Source organism: Euprymna scolopes, chromosome 19 (genome assembly GCF_053919585.1).
Source record: "Euprymna scolopes isolate OS-2025 chromosome 19, ASM5391958v1, whole genome shotgun sequence".
Taxonomy (NCBI): Eukaryota; Metazoa; Mollusca; class Cephalopoda; order Sepiida; family Sepiolidae; genus Euprymna; species Euprymna scolopes.
The window spans coordinates 111409484-111426710 of NC_136500.1; the positions used below are offsets into that span (position 1 = coordinate 111409484).

The 17227-nt window shown below is 32.1% G+C and overlaps 1 protein-coding gene and 1 pseudogene across 2 annotated transcripts in view; one reads left to right on the plus strand and one right to left on the minus strand.

The window, feature by feature from the left end:
• Positions 1-17019, minus strand: part of LOC145239880 (uncharacterized) — a 79218-nt pseudogene extending 62199 nt beyond the window's left edge. Inside the window, exon 1 of the transcript XR_013862389.1 lies at positions 16885-17019. The product of XR_013862389.1 is annotated as an uncharacterized LOC145239880 (transcript). The remainder of the gene's footprint in view (positions 1-16884) is intronic.
• LOC145240301 (eukaryotic translation initiation factor 4 gamma 2-like) overlaps positions 11404-17227 on the plus strand; it is a 123974-nt gene continuing 118150 nt past the window's right edge. The window contains exon 1 of the mRNA XM_080103882.1: positions 11404-11472. Within this exon, the coding sequence (XP_079960008.1) occupies positions 11404-11472 (69 nt within the window). The remainder of the gene's footprint in view (positions 11473-17227) is intronic.

Below are 17227 nucleotides of genomic sequence, written 5' to 3' on the forward strand. Positions count from 1 at the left end.
ATTTATTTTGCTGAAATAATAACGTAATTATTTAGAAAGCCATTGTTAACATACATAAGTACATAAACACATTTTTGTTTATATATCTGTAAATTGTTAGGTGAAAGTACAGTATTTATTCAAGAAAAATAAGATTTATTTTGTTTAAAAAAATTGGCACTAAACGTTTGTCGAATGTAAGCATAAGATTATTTTTATAAGAAAAGATTAATGATTTGTTATGGAAACCGTAAATAGTTAGGTGAAAGTACAGGAATTTGTTATTTCTAAGAAATTAACAAAGTAATGTTATCTCAGCAAATGTTATAAAATAAACAGACCCCACCCCCATTCTATTAGAAATAGTTAAAAAAAAAAAAAAAATGTTGATTTAGCGTTTTAACGTTTGAACAACACTCGACTTATTCATCTCCGTTAGGCATTTGTTTTTAAAGGAAGGCCCCATTATAATTTTATGTAGTGTTCCTACCGATTGACCTCCCAATGAGTATTATAGCAGGAAGTACATGTTGTGTGTAGCCAAAAAAAAAGTAGACATAAGACAGTGCCATATTTGAATTAAATGTGTGTTTGTTATTACAACAGAATAGTCGTACTGGAATAACAGAATGCATAAAGTTGACCAATCAGATCACTAGGAAATATTTGCGGTAGAGAGCAATCATTGTGTCCGTGTATTAATAGGTGGTAATGTTCAAAGGAAATAAGAGCAGTTGTCGTTCACTGTGTAGTTTTTGTCCCAGGTGCATAATAGGTTGGGATGAGATTATTTAGAGAGGGATAATTATGTGACTCCCTCTAAATGTTACTTGCATGAGAGAGTGATCACGGATGGAACTGAAAAAGAAATTTACAGTAGCGATTCAAATTGGAAGATATTTACTCAGATGGAGAAATGATATGCAATTCATGCGGGCATGCGTTAATTTTACATGGTGCACGTGTTTGGAAAGCGACAAAATAATTTTCTAAAGGGAAATTTTTGCAGTCAAATTATTATATATGGAAATGATACTGATTCTCAGTTTCAGTCATATAGATTGATATGAAGGTTAATTTAATCAATGTCAGATCAATGCAAACCTCAGCATTCCACTTCCTATGTTTAACTGACAGAATTTCACTCAATATGGCAGATTCCATGGTCTGAAGTATCCATTAAGTCAATCATGTACTCAAAATTCTGATTTTGTAAATTTACAAATTAATATTTTTGGTATAGGACAGTTCATAAAAAGCTATCTGATGGTCCAGAAGTGGGCAATCAATTTACCTTAAATTTATATGCAAAAGTAACTTCCACTCTAGAATTTTTTTCATTTTTACACCAATCTTCTCGGGCCAAATGATTGCACAATTCATCAGCACAGAAAAATAATCAATATTATTTTGCCTGGGTCCATCAAGACCTTCTGACAGCAATCTCTTATTATAATAAGAGTGTCTATTTACTTTTTTATGTTTGTATATAAATATTGCTTTGTCATATATGGCACCATCACGTTGACACACCGGCTAGATGCTGTATGTACCACACAGAGTCGTAGAAATTTCTAGGTTGGTATCTGGGGATGCATTAATCCACTGGAAGATATGCACCCCGAATCTTTGTTAAGACATGCATCTAGGAGAAGGAAATTGATGTAAAAACCTGCGGTCTACTGTATGGCTCTGTTTTGTGGTAATCATTTGTACCGACGAAAAGTTAGCAGTAATGCCAAAAAGTGTGGTTGGTTCTACACCAGTAGAAACAAATCATCTGTGTCGATTTCTGAACAACTTAGCTGTTATGATGGAACCTCATATGTTGAAATCGATGGGAGAGTCCATTCTTTTTTCAAATGGCTTTGATTATAAATGTTGTAGGCAAGTTAGGAAACAATGAAAAAAGTATTTTGTCATTTTTGGCAGCATGAGTACATAAGAATAATGAGTATATAAAAAAAAAAAAAATTTTTTTTTTTTTTTATATGTTTTGGTTACTTTTGAAAAATCCATAGTTCTAAAATTTGAACCCCCCCCCCCCAAATAATTGTTTTGATTTTATTCAAATGCAAAAAGAATTTCATTCTTTCTGGACGTGCAACATTTTCTAATGATTTAAACGTGGCTGGACAAACAATTTAATTTGTACAGATGTGGTCAATTGTTCTGAATAGTCTGGGGAGGAGGGAGGGGAACACATTAAAACAACTCAAACAACAGAAAATAAAATGAAATTTGCAAATAGAAAATGGTTGCCTTTCAGCCAAAAGAAAATAAAACAATGGAATTATAATTCGTCACACAAGACATGTTAACATTGTCAATGCACCCAATGAAACCTAACCTTTACAAATACATAATTTTCAATCTTCTCATAATATTCTTTATAATTAAACCTACAATTCATCCATTTCATCAATTAAGCCTTATCCTCAAGTAGCTTTTAGCCTTGATAAGCAGTGATTTATTAGTAAAAATAAAAAATACATCCAACTGGAAATTTTTTTAGCTGATATTATTTGCCCCTTTTAATAATTTTCATTTTCAGGATAATTTGTATCTTGTTATTTATCCGTTAATGTTGTTGGGAAAATAATTTTTAAATTAAGATTTTTTATTAATCTTCTTCTTACTCAGTTTCACTACCTTTTGTTCTCCGTCTCCAAGAGTTGGGAGTTCTGCCATGTTTCACATGACATATGAGATTGAAGCAAATTTTTACGGCTGGATGCCCCCTCCTAACACCAAACTCTTCAAAACCTTTGTCAAAACACCGTTTCATCATAGATCTCCATTAAATGGAGCAACGTACTTGTCTGTTGTCAAGAAGATGGTCATCCACACAACTGCACTGTTCTATGAACTGCTACTACACTTTTGTTGGACACCACAAGAACTACTGCTATCCATCAGGAGAGCAGGATAGTTTATTGAGCTTTACTCCTCTAGATTCGCCATGTTTTGTCTATGCCGATGCATAACAGGGTTAGTACAAAAGAAAATGGTATTTGCTATCAAGATGTTATTTTTAAGTTTTTCATAAAACAAATTCCTTAAAAAAGACAGGAGTATATTGCAAGATATGAATCTTGCATTTAAGAGAATTCAATTAACTCAAGGTGTGTGTCCAAAGGATGGTGCACTGAAACCTTCTCCATGAATAATGACACATTGCACACTAGGCATATAATGATAGTCAGGTCACAATATTGTTACAAACACTACGGAACACTACTCCGTTGGGATATTACGAGACACCGTTACATAACAATAGTAAAAAAAAAAAAAAATGAAAAGAAAGGGCCCTGGCTTTCAATATAACACATCGAACAAAAGACAGTGAGTAAACTCTTTCAAACCCGTAAAAAAAAAATGCAAAAGAAGGCAGACAAAAAACACGGTCGAAGAAATGAAACACAAACGCAGATTTAAAAAATTTTAAATAATTTTATTTTTTGGGAGGGGGATAGCTACAAAAAAAAAACAAAAAAAAAAAAAACATGAATTGTGGAGATGGGATATCTTATGACAATATCTAAAAATGCACTGTAGAAAACATATCGATAAATAAAACAGCAAAACAAAAAGAAACATAAATTTGCCGCACGAAAGAGAGAGAAAGGAAAGGGCAGACTTACTGTTTGTTTGTTTTTTATGGAGGATTTCAACTGTTCATATCTTGCAGTATCTCCGTGTTCACTTTACCTGCAGCCTTTGCATCAACGAGTTTCATTATTTTAGTTTTTTGTCCTGTGCATATTTGTTAGCCTTGCTTCATGTTCATAAGCACAATTCTGGGGCACATTGTCACCCTCATCTCTTTCGCTCCAATCAACAACTGTCTGCGTTGACAAATTCAATCTTCTACTCCGTATTAACAAATTTTGCTTTCCGAACTCACCAGTCAAATGTTTTTTAATGAAAGCAGTCTCTCTGACAACACAATTTCCTCCGAGACCAATTTGAATGCTGCGTTACCATTTTTGCAAGTCATGTTCGTCTTTTGCTTATTTTGATAATCGCTTTTCTTCTGTTTCTCTCTTTTATCTATAGTCAACAAGTTTGCTTGTTCAGTTTTTCGTCTGTATTCCGCGCCCACCAAAACTTAGGGTCTTCATTTTTGGTTGCTATCCCAGAACAGGATTCCATTTTCCATCCGTCGGTCCATGTGTCCGTCTGCCAGCTATGACTGCTTGTCGGAAAGTGCCAAAAATGTTTTTATTCTCTTCCTCCTTTCCCCTTGTATTCTCCTTGATTTTCCTTTTTTCTTCTTTCTTTGTCATTTGGTGGTAAAAGTCGAATACCAGAGAAGTCAGCCGTGTGTGAACCACTTGGGCTTGACCAGGCTAATCGTTGGGTCATCATCCATCTAGACTTAGAGTCCTAAGGGGAGGAGAGTTAAAATATGCCTCACATATTCATTTGGTCTTTTCCTTTACTTTCTCCTCTCTCCTTACCGTCCCTTTCTCTTTAACACATCCATTCGCCCTCTTCTCTTTTTATAGATTTTCTCTCCCTTTCTCAACAAAACAGAAAAAAAAAAAGAAAAGTTTTCACTCGGCTTGAAAATGAAAATTTAAACTTCTTTCTTTCTAAAATACATAATCCAATGTTGCGATAATATAATAATATGTATTACAATATATACAATATAGATTTTGCTAATAAATTTTACCTTTATAAAAGTAAAAACATTTTAGAAAATATTCATATATACCTATTCTCCCATTAAAATAACATTAAGAAAAGCAATGTATTTTTTTTTTTTAACAAACTATAATGGTGTTATATTTACAGTATAAGAATATTTGATGAGTTTCATTCATTAAATTGATTAAGTTTTGTGATATTTTTTCATAGATCTTTACCCTGTATTGGAGAAAGCTTTGAAACTGATTTTAAGTTTGTTTATAAGATATTTTCTTTGATTAATATTTGGCTCAAGTAGTTTGCATTATTTCAGCATACACTTTATTTAGATCTTTTTAAACCAACATCAAGTATAAAACGTACATGAATTCGTTATTTGGAAAAAAAACTTCAGTATTTACTTCTTTCTCAATACCGCCAAAAGTTTTGGTCTCTTTACCTGGATAATACTGTTGGCATTCCCCAGTTAGCAATTAACTCTTTCCCAAAAAAGAAAAGCAAAATCTCCTAGAATTATCCAGGACTAATCCAATACTAAAGTCCGACAGATAAAAGGGCATTGATACGGCCCAGTTTCTGTCGGACTAAGTGCCAAAAACAGATCCTCAACTAGTATATACCATGCTTGAAGTTCTGGTTCAATTTGGGAGACAGATTCCACATATAACTATAGTATACGTTTCTGTTCAACATCCCACCACCACACCTGTCCTATCCCACACAAAAACAATTTTATTTTGCCAATTTCTATATTGGAATGTTTAACATTCCAATATGCAGTACCAACATGATGGTCATTACAATACAAGAATTTATCTTTGATATCCCATGATATTAGTATAAAAAAAACACACACACACACACAAATTACTTTGAAAAAAAGCAGAAAAAATATGTTTAATAAGCCTCCTTGCAAAAAACGGTCGCTATGAGGAGTTGCATGAGAAAAACTTTTAAACCAGACAGCTTTTATATTGAACATATATCAACACTTTTGATGACCTTAGGCTGCAAAGGTGGAGAGATTAAAAAAAAAAAAAAATCGATGGTAGACATTACTCCTCCTAATTTCTGCATTTTACCAGATTAAACTAAGCCCATAAAAATGCAGTTTCTTTTTCAAAAAAAAATCTCATAATTGAATAGAATAGTCACCATTAAAGTAAAGGTTGTATTAATTGCATCCTACTCCCACCACATGGCACCATAGAAGAGTGTCACATTTGGTTATAGTCAGCTAACGTACTTCCTAACTTCTGGCATAGTTGCTACAGGAAGTGATGACAAGGCAAACCAGTTCCTTCATTTTTTTCTCTCACACTTGTATCTCCCCTGTATATGTACTTTTGCTTTTAATTATGTTTTTCTGCTGGTTCTTTTTTTATGAAATAATCATTGAAAAGATTTTTCGGTCTAATTTTAATTAAGAATTATTGAAATCATTAATTTTTTTTGTTTTAACAATTATTAAAAACACTTTTTGCACTCTTTTCTTTTTTAAATAATTATTGAAAACACTTTTTAAAATCTTTTTAAAACTATTTTAGGAATATTATGTATTGAATACGTCTTTTTATGATGTTTGAAATTTTATTGTGATTTCAATAATTTTATTTTTATACTTTCATATAAACATACCATTTATTATCTAAATTCAGATAAAAAACTTATTTTTAAAAGAAAAAAGTAGGTATTTTTATAATTTCATAAGCATATTTCTTATAAAATTTCAAAAATAAAAACTTTTTAAAAATATTATTAAAAGTGAAAATAAAGACTAATTGTGTTATTTTTATCTGTATAATTTTGTTAATTTTTATTGTATATTTTTCAATAATGTCCTTTTCTTATATTTTATTTCAATAAATTGCTTCACAATAGAAATAGTGAAGAACAATAAAAGTGAAGGAACTGATTTGCCTTGTCACCGCTTCCAGTAGCAGCCATGCCGAAAGTTAGGAAGTACGTTAACTGACTATAACCCACTCATTCATTGCTAATCACTCACTTGAGAAATTCACTCTGTTAATGAAATGATGGGAATGAAGCCATTTTTACAGATAATTTGTTACTGACCTTGAATATCTAATTGTCATCTTCACATCTTCAGAGATTACTCCTTATGATGTTCTTAATAGAAGTTGTCCAAACTTTTATTTCCCCAGTTGCATGGTAAAGTCTTGCAATTGTTTTGTAGTTTCACCATAGACATTGATGTGTACTGTGTGCAAGAGATCATTCTCGATAACTTTAAGTCATGTTGTTAGAGTCTTTCCTGCATTCTTTTTGACTGATCGAAGTACTTAATCGTTGCGATATCAAACTTGTATTTGTTGGCATTTTTCTCCAAATGTTTCCTTTCCCATTCACTTAATATTCCTTGTACATTTAACGCTTCAAAGTTTAAATTTGTCAACATGAAATAGCCACAATAATTTTCACAAGCATCCAGGGATATTCAATGCAATTTTCACTACTATCAAGTAAAGATGTTTGCTGTAATTAAACTGCATCATTGCAGTCACGCAAATGATCCAAATGAAATAGAGTTTGAATACCCAAGGAAGCATTCATTTCTGGCTAAACTTTAGAATAAGTTGATTGTGTCACATCAAGGTCTTGTAGGAAGAAAGAGGAGAAAGGTAATAATACTATCTCATACTTGCTAAATGTTATTCATTAAATAATTTATATATGCTAAATTCTGATATTTCTTTGGCTTGTCTACAGCATATTAGCATTTTTTCGGTCACTTAATAGCAAAACAGTAGTTATTGTTAATTGAACAATTAAAGTCACTAATTTTCTCAAAGCTAAACGGGAGCTGTGATTATTGGTTCATACCTTTCCGAACCATAACTGGATAAAAGGGATATGACAGGATTTCACTTAACATAGCAGATACCGTAAGAAACAATATTCATTCAGTCAGTCATTCACCCCAAATTCTAATTTTATAATCTTTCTATATAATAAAATAGAGACAATTATTCTTATCTAGGAAAATAACGTTATAGCTTTGCAAATGCAGACACCACATAAATTCAGTATGGTCAGACTACTAGCCATTATCTGAGGTATGTTTCCACATATTTCCTGTCTTGTCGAGAGTCACATTCCAAAAGTCATATTTAATGATGGTAGCATGATTTTCACTCAGTTTTCTTATCAATGTAACTGGTTAACTTTTCTACATTTAACATTTTTTTCACACCAGTGCTGTTCATGTTCAAATTCTTCTGGTACATTTCACATTATACTTTTTTCTTTACATTCCTTGAAGTAACGACTGCTCCCTACTCAAGTTCCAGCAATTCCTGAAAATTTCATTAGCTGATTTAGATACATTCATTAGATTACGCGATTAGCGGAATAAGGAAATAGCATTACAAGCGTATGCTGTATTTTCATGGACATCAGCAATATTACATACCTAATGTGCTTCAACAAGTCATATCTTTTTTATTTGTTGGTCATTTTTTAAAAGAATTACATTGATGAAAAGAGAATAAACTAAGCATTCCAATGATGTTAATTTATTTTTCTTTTATGCGTTCAATATTTTTATGCTCCAAGTTAAAAATGAAAAATCGGTAAAAATGACAAAAAGGGAAACACTTTTCAATGTTTTCATTTTATACGTTACGTTTGAATAAATATACAGAGTTAAATTTGATTGGATATGGCTGAAATTTTACAGGCTATATAAACAAAGAAGTCCATCTCTACTAGTGTTTGATTTTTATTTTTACAACGGCAAGAAGCAAAGTTATGACCGAGCAAAGTTGACGAAGAATATTTCAAAATTGATAAGATAAATCTGCATATATCATCCATTTTCATATAGATAATAGTTTCAGAATTATTTTCATGTATATGTAATTATTTGATAATTATTAATTGCGCGGAATTTTATTTCAAATGTTATCTTTTATAGAAATCAAATCTGCTTATGGAAAAACGGTCACTAAGCATGTCATGCGCTGAGCTAACTAAAGCATTCTCTTAAAAATAAAAAACTGTGTTTCTGCTTTTCGTCTTACTAAACTAGTCATGTTTTACTTTGAGTTTGTCAATTTAAAAAAATTATTTTCAAGTTTTTCAAATTTGATTTCCAAACAATACTATTTTGTTGTTTTTAACGCTTTTAGTACACATGCACTAAAAGCGTTAAAAACAAGTAAATGTACTAAGTACATGCGTTTAGAATAGCGTTTTTAGTGGTTTAAAAAAAAAAAAAAATACATAAAAAATAAAAGGTACTTGTGCACTTATGCTACCATGCTGAAATAATAACGTTATTATTTAGAAACCCATTCTTAACATGGAGAAGGAAGGGTGTTTTTTGTTAACTATTCTGTACTTTTACCTAACAGTTAAATAAAAAAGATATTGTGAAACTTAATTTCATTGTCAAGACTATTTTTTCAAATCTGTAAAACAAACCTGTTTTTTTTTTTAACTGAAAATATCTAAATAATAATAATAATAATTAGGCGGTTCGATAAAGAATTTCATGGTGATGCGTTTTGTAAATTTTTACCTTGTTTCCACCTTAACATTTTTCTTTAACATGACTATCTTTAAAGGTTTTCGAGTATGCTGAAAATGAACACCGCATTTAAATTTTCCGCAAATAAGTAGCCTTCCGGACATTAAGCAATATCATTTCTTACGTTATGGATGGTGGTGGTGGCCATCTTGGTATGCGCGTTTATGCATAGTTTCTCGGGGTTGCGTTTGCGCACTTGTGCATATCAAGATGGCCACCAGCGATAACATAAGAAATGACATTGCTTAATATTTGGAAAACTACTTATTTGCAGAAAATTTAAATGCGATATTCGTTTTCAGCATACCTTAAAACCTAAAGAAGTAATCATTTATAATGTTAAGGTGAAAACAAGGTAAAAAAATTGTTTTATTTCTTTGTTTACATAATTGAATTTTCAGTAAAACAACAGAATAGAAATGACAAAAATTACCATCAACTGGTGAATATATAGTTGTTGCTTATCAGGATTCCTGGTATCCTAGTACTGTGAAAGTTACATCGAGGATTCACGTAGAGTACGATTTATGGTTGCATCTCAGAAAATAGGGTATATTTTGGGCCAGATAGAGAGAATTTACAAAATTGAAAATTGGACTGATCCCAAAATGCATAAATTCTAGTCGACTATGGGAATTTCCATCTTTTACAGAAATCCAAAATCTATATGAAAAATTTTCTTTGATTTATTTCTGAGATTAATCCATATCTACTAATTTTTTTTTTTTCTTTGAGGAGAGTAGTAAATACCGGCCATGAATGCTCTTTAGGCATTCAATGGCTACACCCCAGATTAAGCTCTCCTTTGGTGAGGAGGCAGGAAAATGCCTATTCTCAATAAAACTATATTTAATACTTAGTTTTATTCATAAATAGACATCCACTGTATGATACCATGCACCAGTTTAAAAAAAAAATTGAAATTTGTACATCTGAATTTATAATTCATGGCTTATGGTAAAGAGATACATCAGATTTCACTGCATAATCAGAAATAGCACATAATTTTACATAAGACTGCCAAGTTTCATGAGAATAGCTTGAAAAATAAATAAATGGTGGCGAAATTACCGAATTTCTTGAAATGTTGAGGTCCTTAATTTAACCCACTTTTTCTAAAGAAAAATGTCCACGGAAAAGCCTAAATTTTGGCACTTAAATTTCTCATAACTTTTTAACTACTGATGGTATTTGCATAATTCAAACGGTTTTAAGCATCTTTTACATAGTTCTTTTCATACAAGTTGATAAAATAACAATTATCTAAAAAGAAAAAATCAACTTGTAATGTTATAGGAAATTTCGAATGGTTAATAACAACACTCATGACTTAATCAAAATGACATAATACAACTATAAACACTCGGATACTTTGAACCTAAAAAGATTGATTTTATTCACCATAAACTTAAATACAGAAAAAAAAACTTTTCAGTGTTGCATTCGAACATTGTAACCTAACAAAGCATTCTTGTTCTAACTTTGCAAACTTTTAATTTGATTTTTTTTTTCAAAAATAAATCCATAATTACAAGCAGATACAAAACATCTAACTTTTTACACACTGTGCACTTTAACATTCTTTTTCAGCTAGCATTTTTTAATACTTTGACTTTTCCATTTTGATCTATTATTTTACAAAAAAATGCAGATAAACAATTAGTCTCCAAAAATTTTTTATGAGATTAAAACTATTTTGTAAAAACGGATATCAGAGCAGTTGTTGTCAATGCAGCAATCCAGGAATGCATAGAAATTAGAATAGGGTGCTCCCAGCTTTGCTCAGACTTTGAACAAAACACCTGCTAGGGCCCACCAGTGCCATGAGGTGACAGTAGCCATCTTAAAAGAGCAATGACTACATGGATGACAGAGCTCACTACTCAATGTCAGTGCCTGACAATTGAAAAGAGATGGTTTGCCTGCAAGTTCCTGTCAAGAAGTGGCAGTAACCACCTGAAAATCACTCTCAATCACTGTCATAACTGCCAGTGACCAACAGTGCCCATCACTGGATGCCAGTACAATACAATGGATGACAGTGAATGAATATTCAAAACAGGCCATATCATTTTAGTGCAGCCCAAGAGGGCTTGACACTAATCATGATAGAAGGAACGCAAGTAACAGCCTAAAAACGCCAATGACCACCAGGTCTCACCATTAAAGACAGATAATTTCATTTTGGAACAGTCCAATAGAGGCTGATACTGGTCATGGTCAACAATGACTGCCAGGAATCAACAATGACAAGCATGAAAGCCAGCCAGTGTCCATCAGTAAATGTAAGTAACCACCACAAAACATCATTAACCAACAGTGAGAGACAGTGGATGCCAATAGAGACAGACACTGATCATGGCCGCCAGTGACTGATAGTTGTAAAGGCAGCCAGTACTATCAGCATGCACAAGTAATTGCCCCAAACTAACACTAATCACCAGTAACTCCCACTGCTGAAAATGACTGCCAGAAAATGTACAACAGTGGAAGCTAGGAAGCCAGATAATTTCATTTTGGCCATGGCTGCCAGTGCCCACTATTTTCTAGGGCTGACAAATGTAGCTTGATTGGGGTAGGTGGGATTTACTGAATAAGTTCTGACTTTGTGCCATACTTCCACTGTCGGTACATGGGTCCTGCTAGTTTAATAATGTTTTTAGTACAAGACAGTTCTTAAAAATGCTATCTGATGATCCAGAAGTAGGGGATCAATTTATTTTAAATTTATATGCAAAAGTAACCCCCCTCCCACACCCAACTCAAGAATACTTTTTTTTTCTTTTTTACACCAATCTTCTCATACTGTTTACATGAAATTGCCTTAAAAATAATTTTTTTCTTACTCCATATAAGTCCATCATTCTAAAAATTAATCTGAAAACCAAAACTTTTTTGTATCAAATAGCAGAAATCAATGAAAAAAAAAAAAAGAAAAAGAAAAAGACATTGATTACTGATCAGAGTTATTTATTGAACTGTACACAGGATTGGGAATTTAACTCAGTTTCTGAGAAAAACTTTTTAAAAAGATCAAAAAATATGATTGGTTTAGTAATCTTACTGCAACTCAACACTTTTGATGTCATTTAATGTCAAAGTACTATGCAGGGTTCTCAAATTCCATAATACTTTTGCAAAACTTGCCTAATTTCAAAGAATAAAATTGAGCGTCAACACAAAATTACATTTGTAAGGATTTCTCTTTTGTTTTTAAATCTACATTGTTAGTTATATATTGTGAAAATTGGTTTCTGGACCAATAGTAGACAAAACAGCAAATTTTTTTAAATGGACCTAATTTGGTGGATAATTGAGCTACAAAAAGACTTGATACCATTGTTTTGTGTTTTACAAATATCTCTACATTCACATTAAAAGTTTTTACAGATAATGAAAATAAAAGTTTGATTTGAAATACTGACTTTTAGTGCTCTCTTCACAACTATGCGTCTCATATGAATTCTCTCCTCATACATCTATCCTTTTTCATCGTGACAATTTATTCAACAAGGGAATATAACTTGCGATATGAAAAATGATTTTGATGATTACTTTAAAATTAATTTGAAGCATAAAAAGAAAACATCCTTTTTATAACCGTAAATCTGGAATGGCAGTCGAGATTATTGAATCTGACTTCACTTCATAATTCAGGTAGCAGTTGAGACCCTAGTTTAAGATTAACCTCATGATCTAGATCATATGGCTACCATATAACTAGTTTTTAAAAGGCAAGAACTTTTCAAAATCTTAAAAGCAAATTTTGTTTTTCACCTAAACTTGGAATAATTGTCAACACATAGAATGAGAATTGTATTATTTTTTCATCAATAATTGCCTTTTCAAAAAGCACTTTCTCTACATAAAATTAGAAAATATTCTTTACAATATTTCATACATAAAATTTTGTTGTTAACGGAATAAATAACCACAGAAGAAAGTTTTCCATTTTTTTTTTAAATGTACATTTTAAATCAGTCATTTCAAGAGTTCATACAAATCTATCCCTTGAAGTAGACATGATATATCTCTACTAAAGATTAAAGATAATGACATTAAATGCTGTTTTAAGACTTAGAATATCTTTGGATATATTTTAAATGTTGTTTACTTATTCTCGTCGCCAAGTTTTTACGCAGAATCAATGTCATCATTTTCTGTGTAAATTGGACGGATGATCAAAGGCACTAAAAATGAATAACGGAAATAACCTTTTTTTTACTACTGTTTATTTCTTTAATTTTATTAAAGGCCTCTGTACATTATTTGGAAAATAGGTGTTAAAATCAAGTTGCACTCACTACAAATAAAAATCCAAACACAATGAAAATATTTGTAGGTTGTGGTTGAATTTACTATTTAAAATTTTTTTTTTAAATCGGATACTGTTAATCAAAATTCTATGTTTAAAACTTCACACTGCAGAATATTGGAATGTAAATCATTTAAAAATTATTTATTTTTCAGAATTAATGAGAAAAATTTTTATTTTAAAACATAATATTGATTTTATGTCCATTTTTTATTTACCACTTTAAGGGAAGTGAAATGTTAGAAACAACACATAATTGGTTGATATTATAAATTTTGCCGGAAGACAGGGATGGACCTTTGGCAGGAAATTTGACTTTGAGTCAGTTGCTAACAAGTTTTTGGACTGACTGGCATCTCATTTATGGGTCCCCTATTTTGAACTTAATTATAGTTCTCTTTAATCATTTAATCGACAATGGGATTGACAAAGAAATATGAACTCTCTGGAGTTGGCGGGGATTGCCTTTAAAAAATATTATTTCCGGTAATTATTAAACTATTAATGCATGCTTCTTTTTCTCAAACTAACATGTCGACAAATGACAAACTAACCGGTATTATCATCAGCTAAATTAACCCACTTTGATTTAGCAATGATGAAACCAGAACGGAGACTACATCTGATAGGTAAGTCCATGTTTGTTTTGAATGATTATGGAGACTCCCCAGATAATCGTTTCATGTCAGCCATTTTTTTTTTCTTGTTCTAACGCAAAATTCCACACTTGTGTTTCAAAGTAAACAAACCTTAAAATGCAAAAAACTTATCCAAATAGATAGAGTTATATATTTGTTTGTTAACTACTTTTTCGTTTTGTTGCCTATAACTGCAAAATGGCCATTTTATTTTATTTTTTATGATTAAAATTGTATTTGCATATTTTCTGTAATTTTTGCACATGTGCATATTTTCCGTAATTTTTGGTGTACACTATTTTTTGTGAGAAAAATAAGTTAAACAACTTCCTTGACTCAAGAGGTGGAGGTCAGAGGAGGGTTGGATTCTTTTTTTGATTTTGCAAGATTTGGTGACGTTTTGGCTTTAGCTTATACCTGCTGTTGACTGGAAGTAATTTGCATATGTGATAGTTGCTATTTAAGAGCATTGCTTCCTTCCAGCGGAGCTCTTCCTGCAGCTCTGTGAGCAGCAGTCTAGCGAGTGCAACCTTGGCGTGGTTAGGAGACTTGTGTGTCTCTAAGACTCTGATAGCTATGCTGGCGGGAGATTCATCTCCTGGTAGGATCACCCAAACCAAACAGGTTGAAGGGTAGAGATCAGATTAAGAGCACTCACTAGTCCTCCAGGTTGAGGGTTAGAATAAGTCCAACAGCCCAATTCTGTAAAAGAAAGTTACAGAAATCACAACATCATCTGTGGACTTCTTGGTCTAGTAGGATTCATGACGCGACCAGGTGAAAGCCTCAGAAAAGCCAGTGCTGCACCAACAAGAAGCAGAGACCAAGGCTGCTGGAATGACATGGGCTGAACTGAAGAGGACCAGCCAGAACCGGGTCCGTTGGCCCTATGTTCCCCAAGAAATCAAGAGGCCTAAACATAAACTATGAGTTGATCCGTTTAGGGCGTCTTGTTCTACAAATAAAGAATATACTTTGATGTAGATCTGTTACCTACACAGCAAGCTATTTGAGGGCTAGGTAAGGTGCTCCTTCTGTGGCTTACTTCTGGGACTTTTTGAGGATTTCTAGTGACGGTTACTTTTAGAGAACCTTAATTTTTTACTTGCACTAGAGTTCGCAGGCACAGATTTATGATTTATAGTCTTCGGTTACTTGACTCCTGACAGAGCTGGGGTGTCGCGATTTAGGAATATTTTGCAACACCAGACCCAACTCGAATTTCTCCACTACTTCGGTATTGGAGAATTTTCAACACTTTCACTGAAATATTACTATTAATTCATTTTCAATTGCAATACTTTGCATATATCTCAACATAAACAAGCACCAAACTATAAAAATCATTAAGTTATAGTAAATCTAAACGTCTACATGAAACGCGGACAAAACAAGTCGATCGAGAAAAGGAAGATGGCCGATAACGGAACAAACGATAAGACAAGGTTAGCAAATTATGATAACCCTTCGATAATCAAGTACAATTATTTCTAATGGAGAAATTTAGAGTCATCCCCCTTTCTTGATTTAAATGAACCGTTTTTTTGTTGTTTTTTTTTTACGATCGTCTTATATCTGTGTTTCGTGTAGACAATAAGACTTGCTATAAGCATATATATATATATATATATATATATATATATATAATGTACTAGTGCATTTATTGATCCATGCTGAGATATTAACGTCATTCAAAATGCCATTCTTAACATGGGAGAGGAGGATGTTTTGTACCAATTCTGTACCTTACAATTTAATAAAAACAAAAATTTCATTTAACTTAAATACTATTTAAAAAATAGCGCGGATCGATGAGTGCACTACTAGTGCACTGCACTAGTACATATATATTATATACTAAAACAGTTTTAAAGCAAAAATAAATTGTGAACAATGAAACCCTGCTATACCCATTTCACTGTAAACAACGACCGACATTTTGATACCCGAAATACAATTGGAAACAAATAATATATCGCCTTTGAAGCAAATATGAAATTTTAACTTATGTTTTCAAGACTTAGTGAATATAGATGCGTCATAACGAATGCATTTATTAGTTTAATAGAGAAGTTATTATAGTAATTACTGCAATATATACAAGGAAAGAAGGTTTCAAAGAGATGTAAAAACACAAAAGTATATTTTTCTTTCGTTCCAATGAGATATAAGATATGCATAATTTTTAAGCGATGAACAAGAAATGAGTTTTGAAAATCGTGAATTTGAAAAATAATAAAGCAAATTTTGAAAATTGTAAGTTTGAAAAATAATAAAGTGAGTTTTGAAAATCACGAGTTTGAAAACAAAAAAAACAACAACAACAAAAAAAAAAGACGAGTTATGAACTTCGTAATTTTGAATGTTTTTCAAATTAGAAAAATCGCAGTGTTTGAAAAGGGGGACATCAGACAAACCAACAAAAATTATAGAGATGATTAAATAGAAAGTGTAGAGAAAAAAAAAAAAAAAAGACTCCATTTTGGGTGACCGTAGATATATAATAATGGAGACAAAAAAAAAAACTCAAGAATGTCTTCCTTCTTCAAGTGTAGAGGCATCGACGAAAAACCCCACGTTGAAAAAAAGGCAAAGAAATTAGCCATGCTGTGGATAAATCAAGTCAAATCGCATGTATATATAAACAGATAATAATGTGCTAAAGATAGAGAGCGCAGAAATAGAGGTGGTTGGTCGCCATCGTCCGCCGCCAACAACAACATGGAACACTGGGAAAAACTTACCCAAAAATCGTGGTACTCAGCTAGACCGCCATGCAACACTGCAAACCTCCGCACTCCAGATTGGACACGCAATCAGCATAGACTAGACTCAGTATACGCTCAATGTATCGATATCAGTCACCAGTACAGAACAGATCAGTCTAATGACGAAAACAGAGCAAATGAAAAGGCTAACCGTTGGAGAGAATACCCTGAAAATGTTTTTAATATATCTTTTTATTATATAGCGCTAACAGTAGTTCTCTAATGCTGGTTCCCTGGCTAAAGTAGCCATTATACACATGGTGATGGTAGCGTGATGAATACTCTATTAAGATTATTTTAACTTATCCTTTTAAGAATT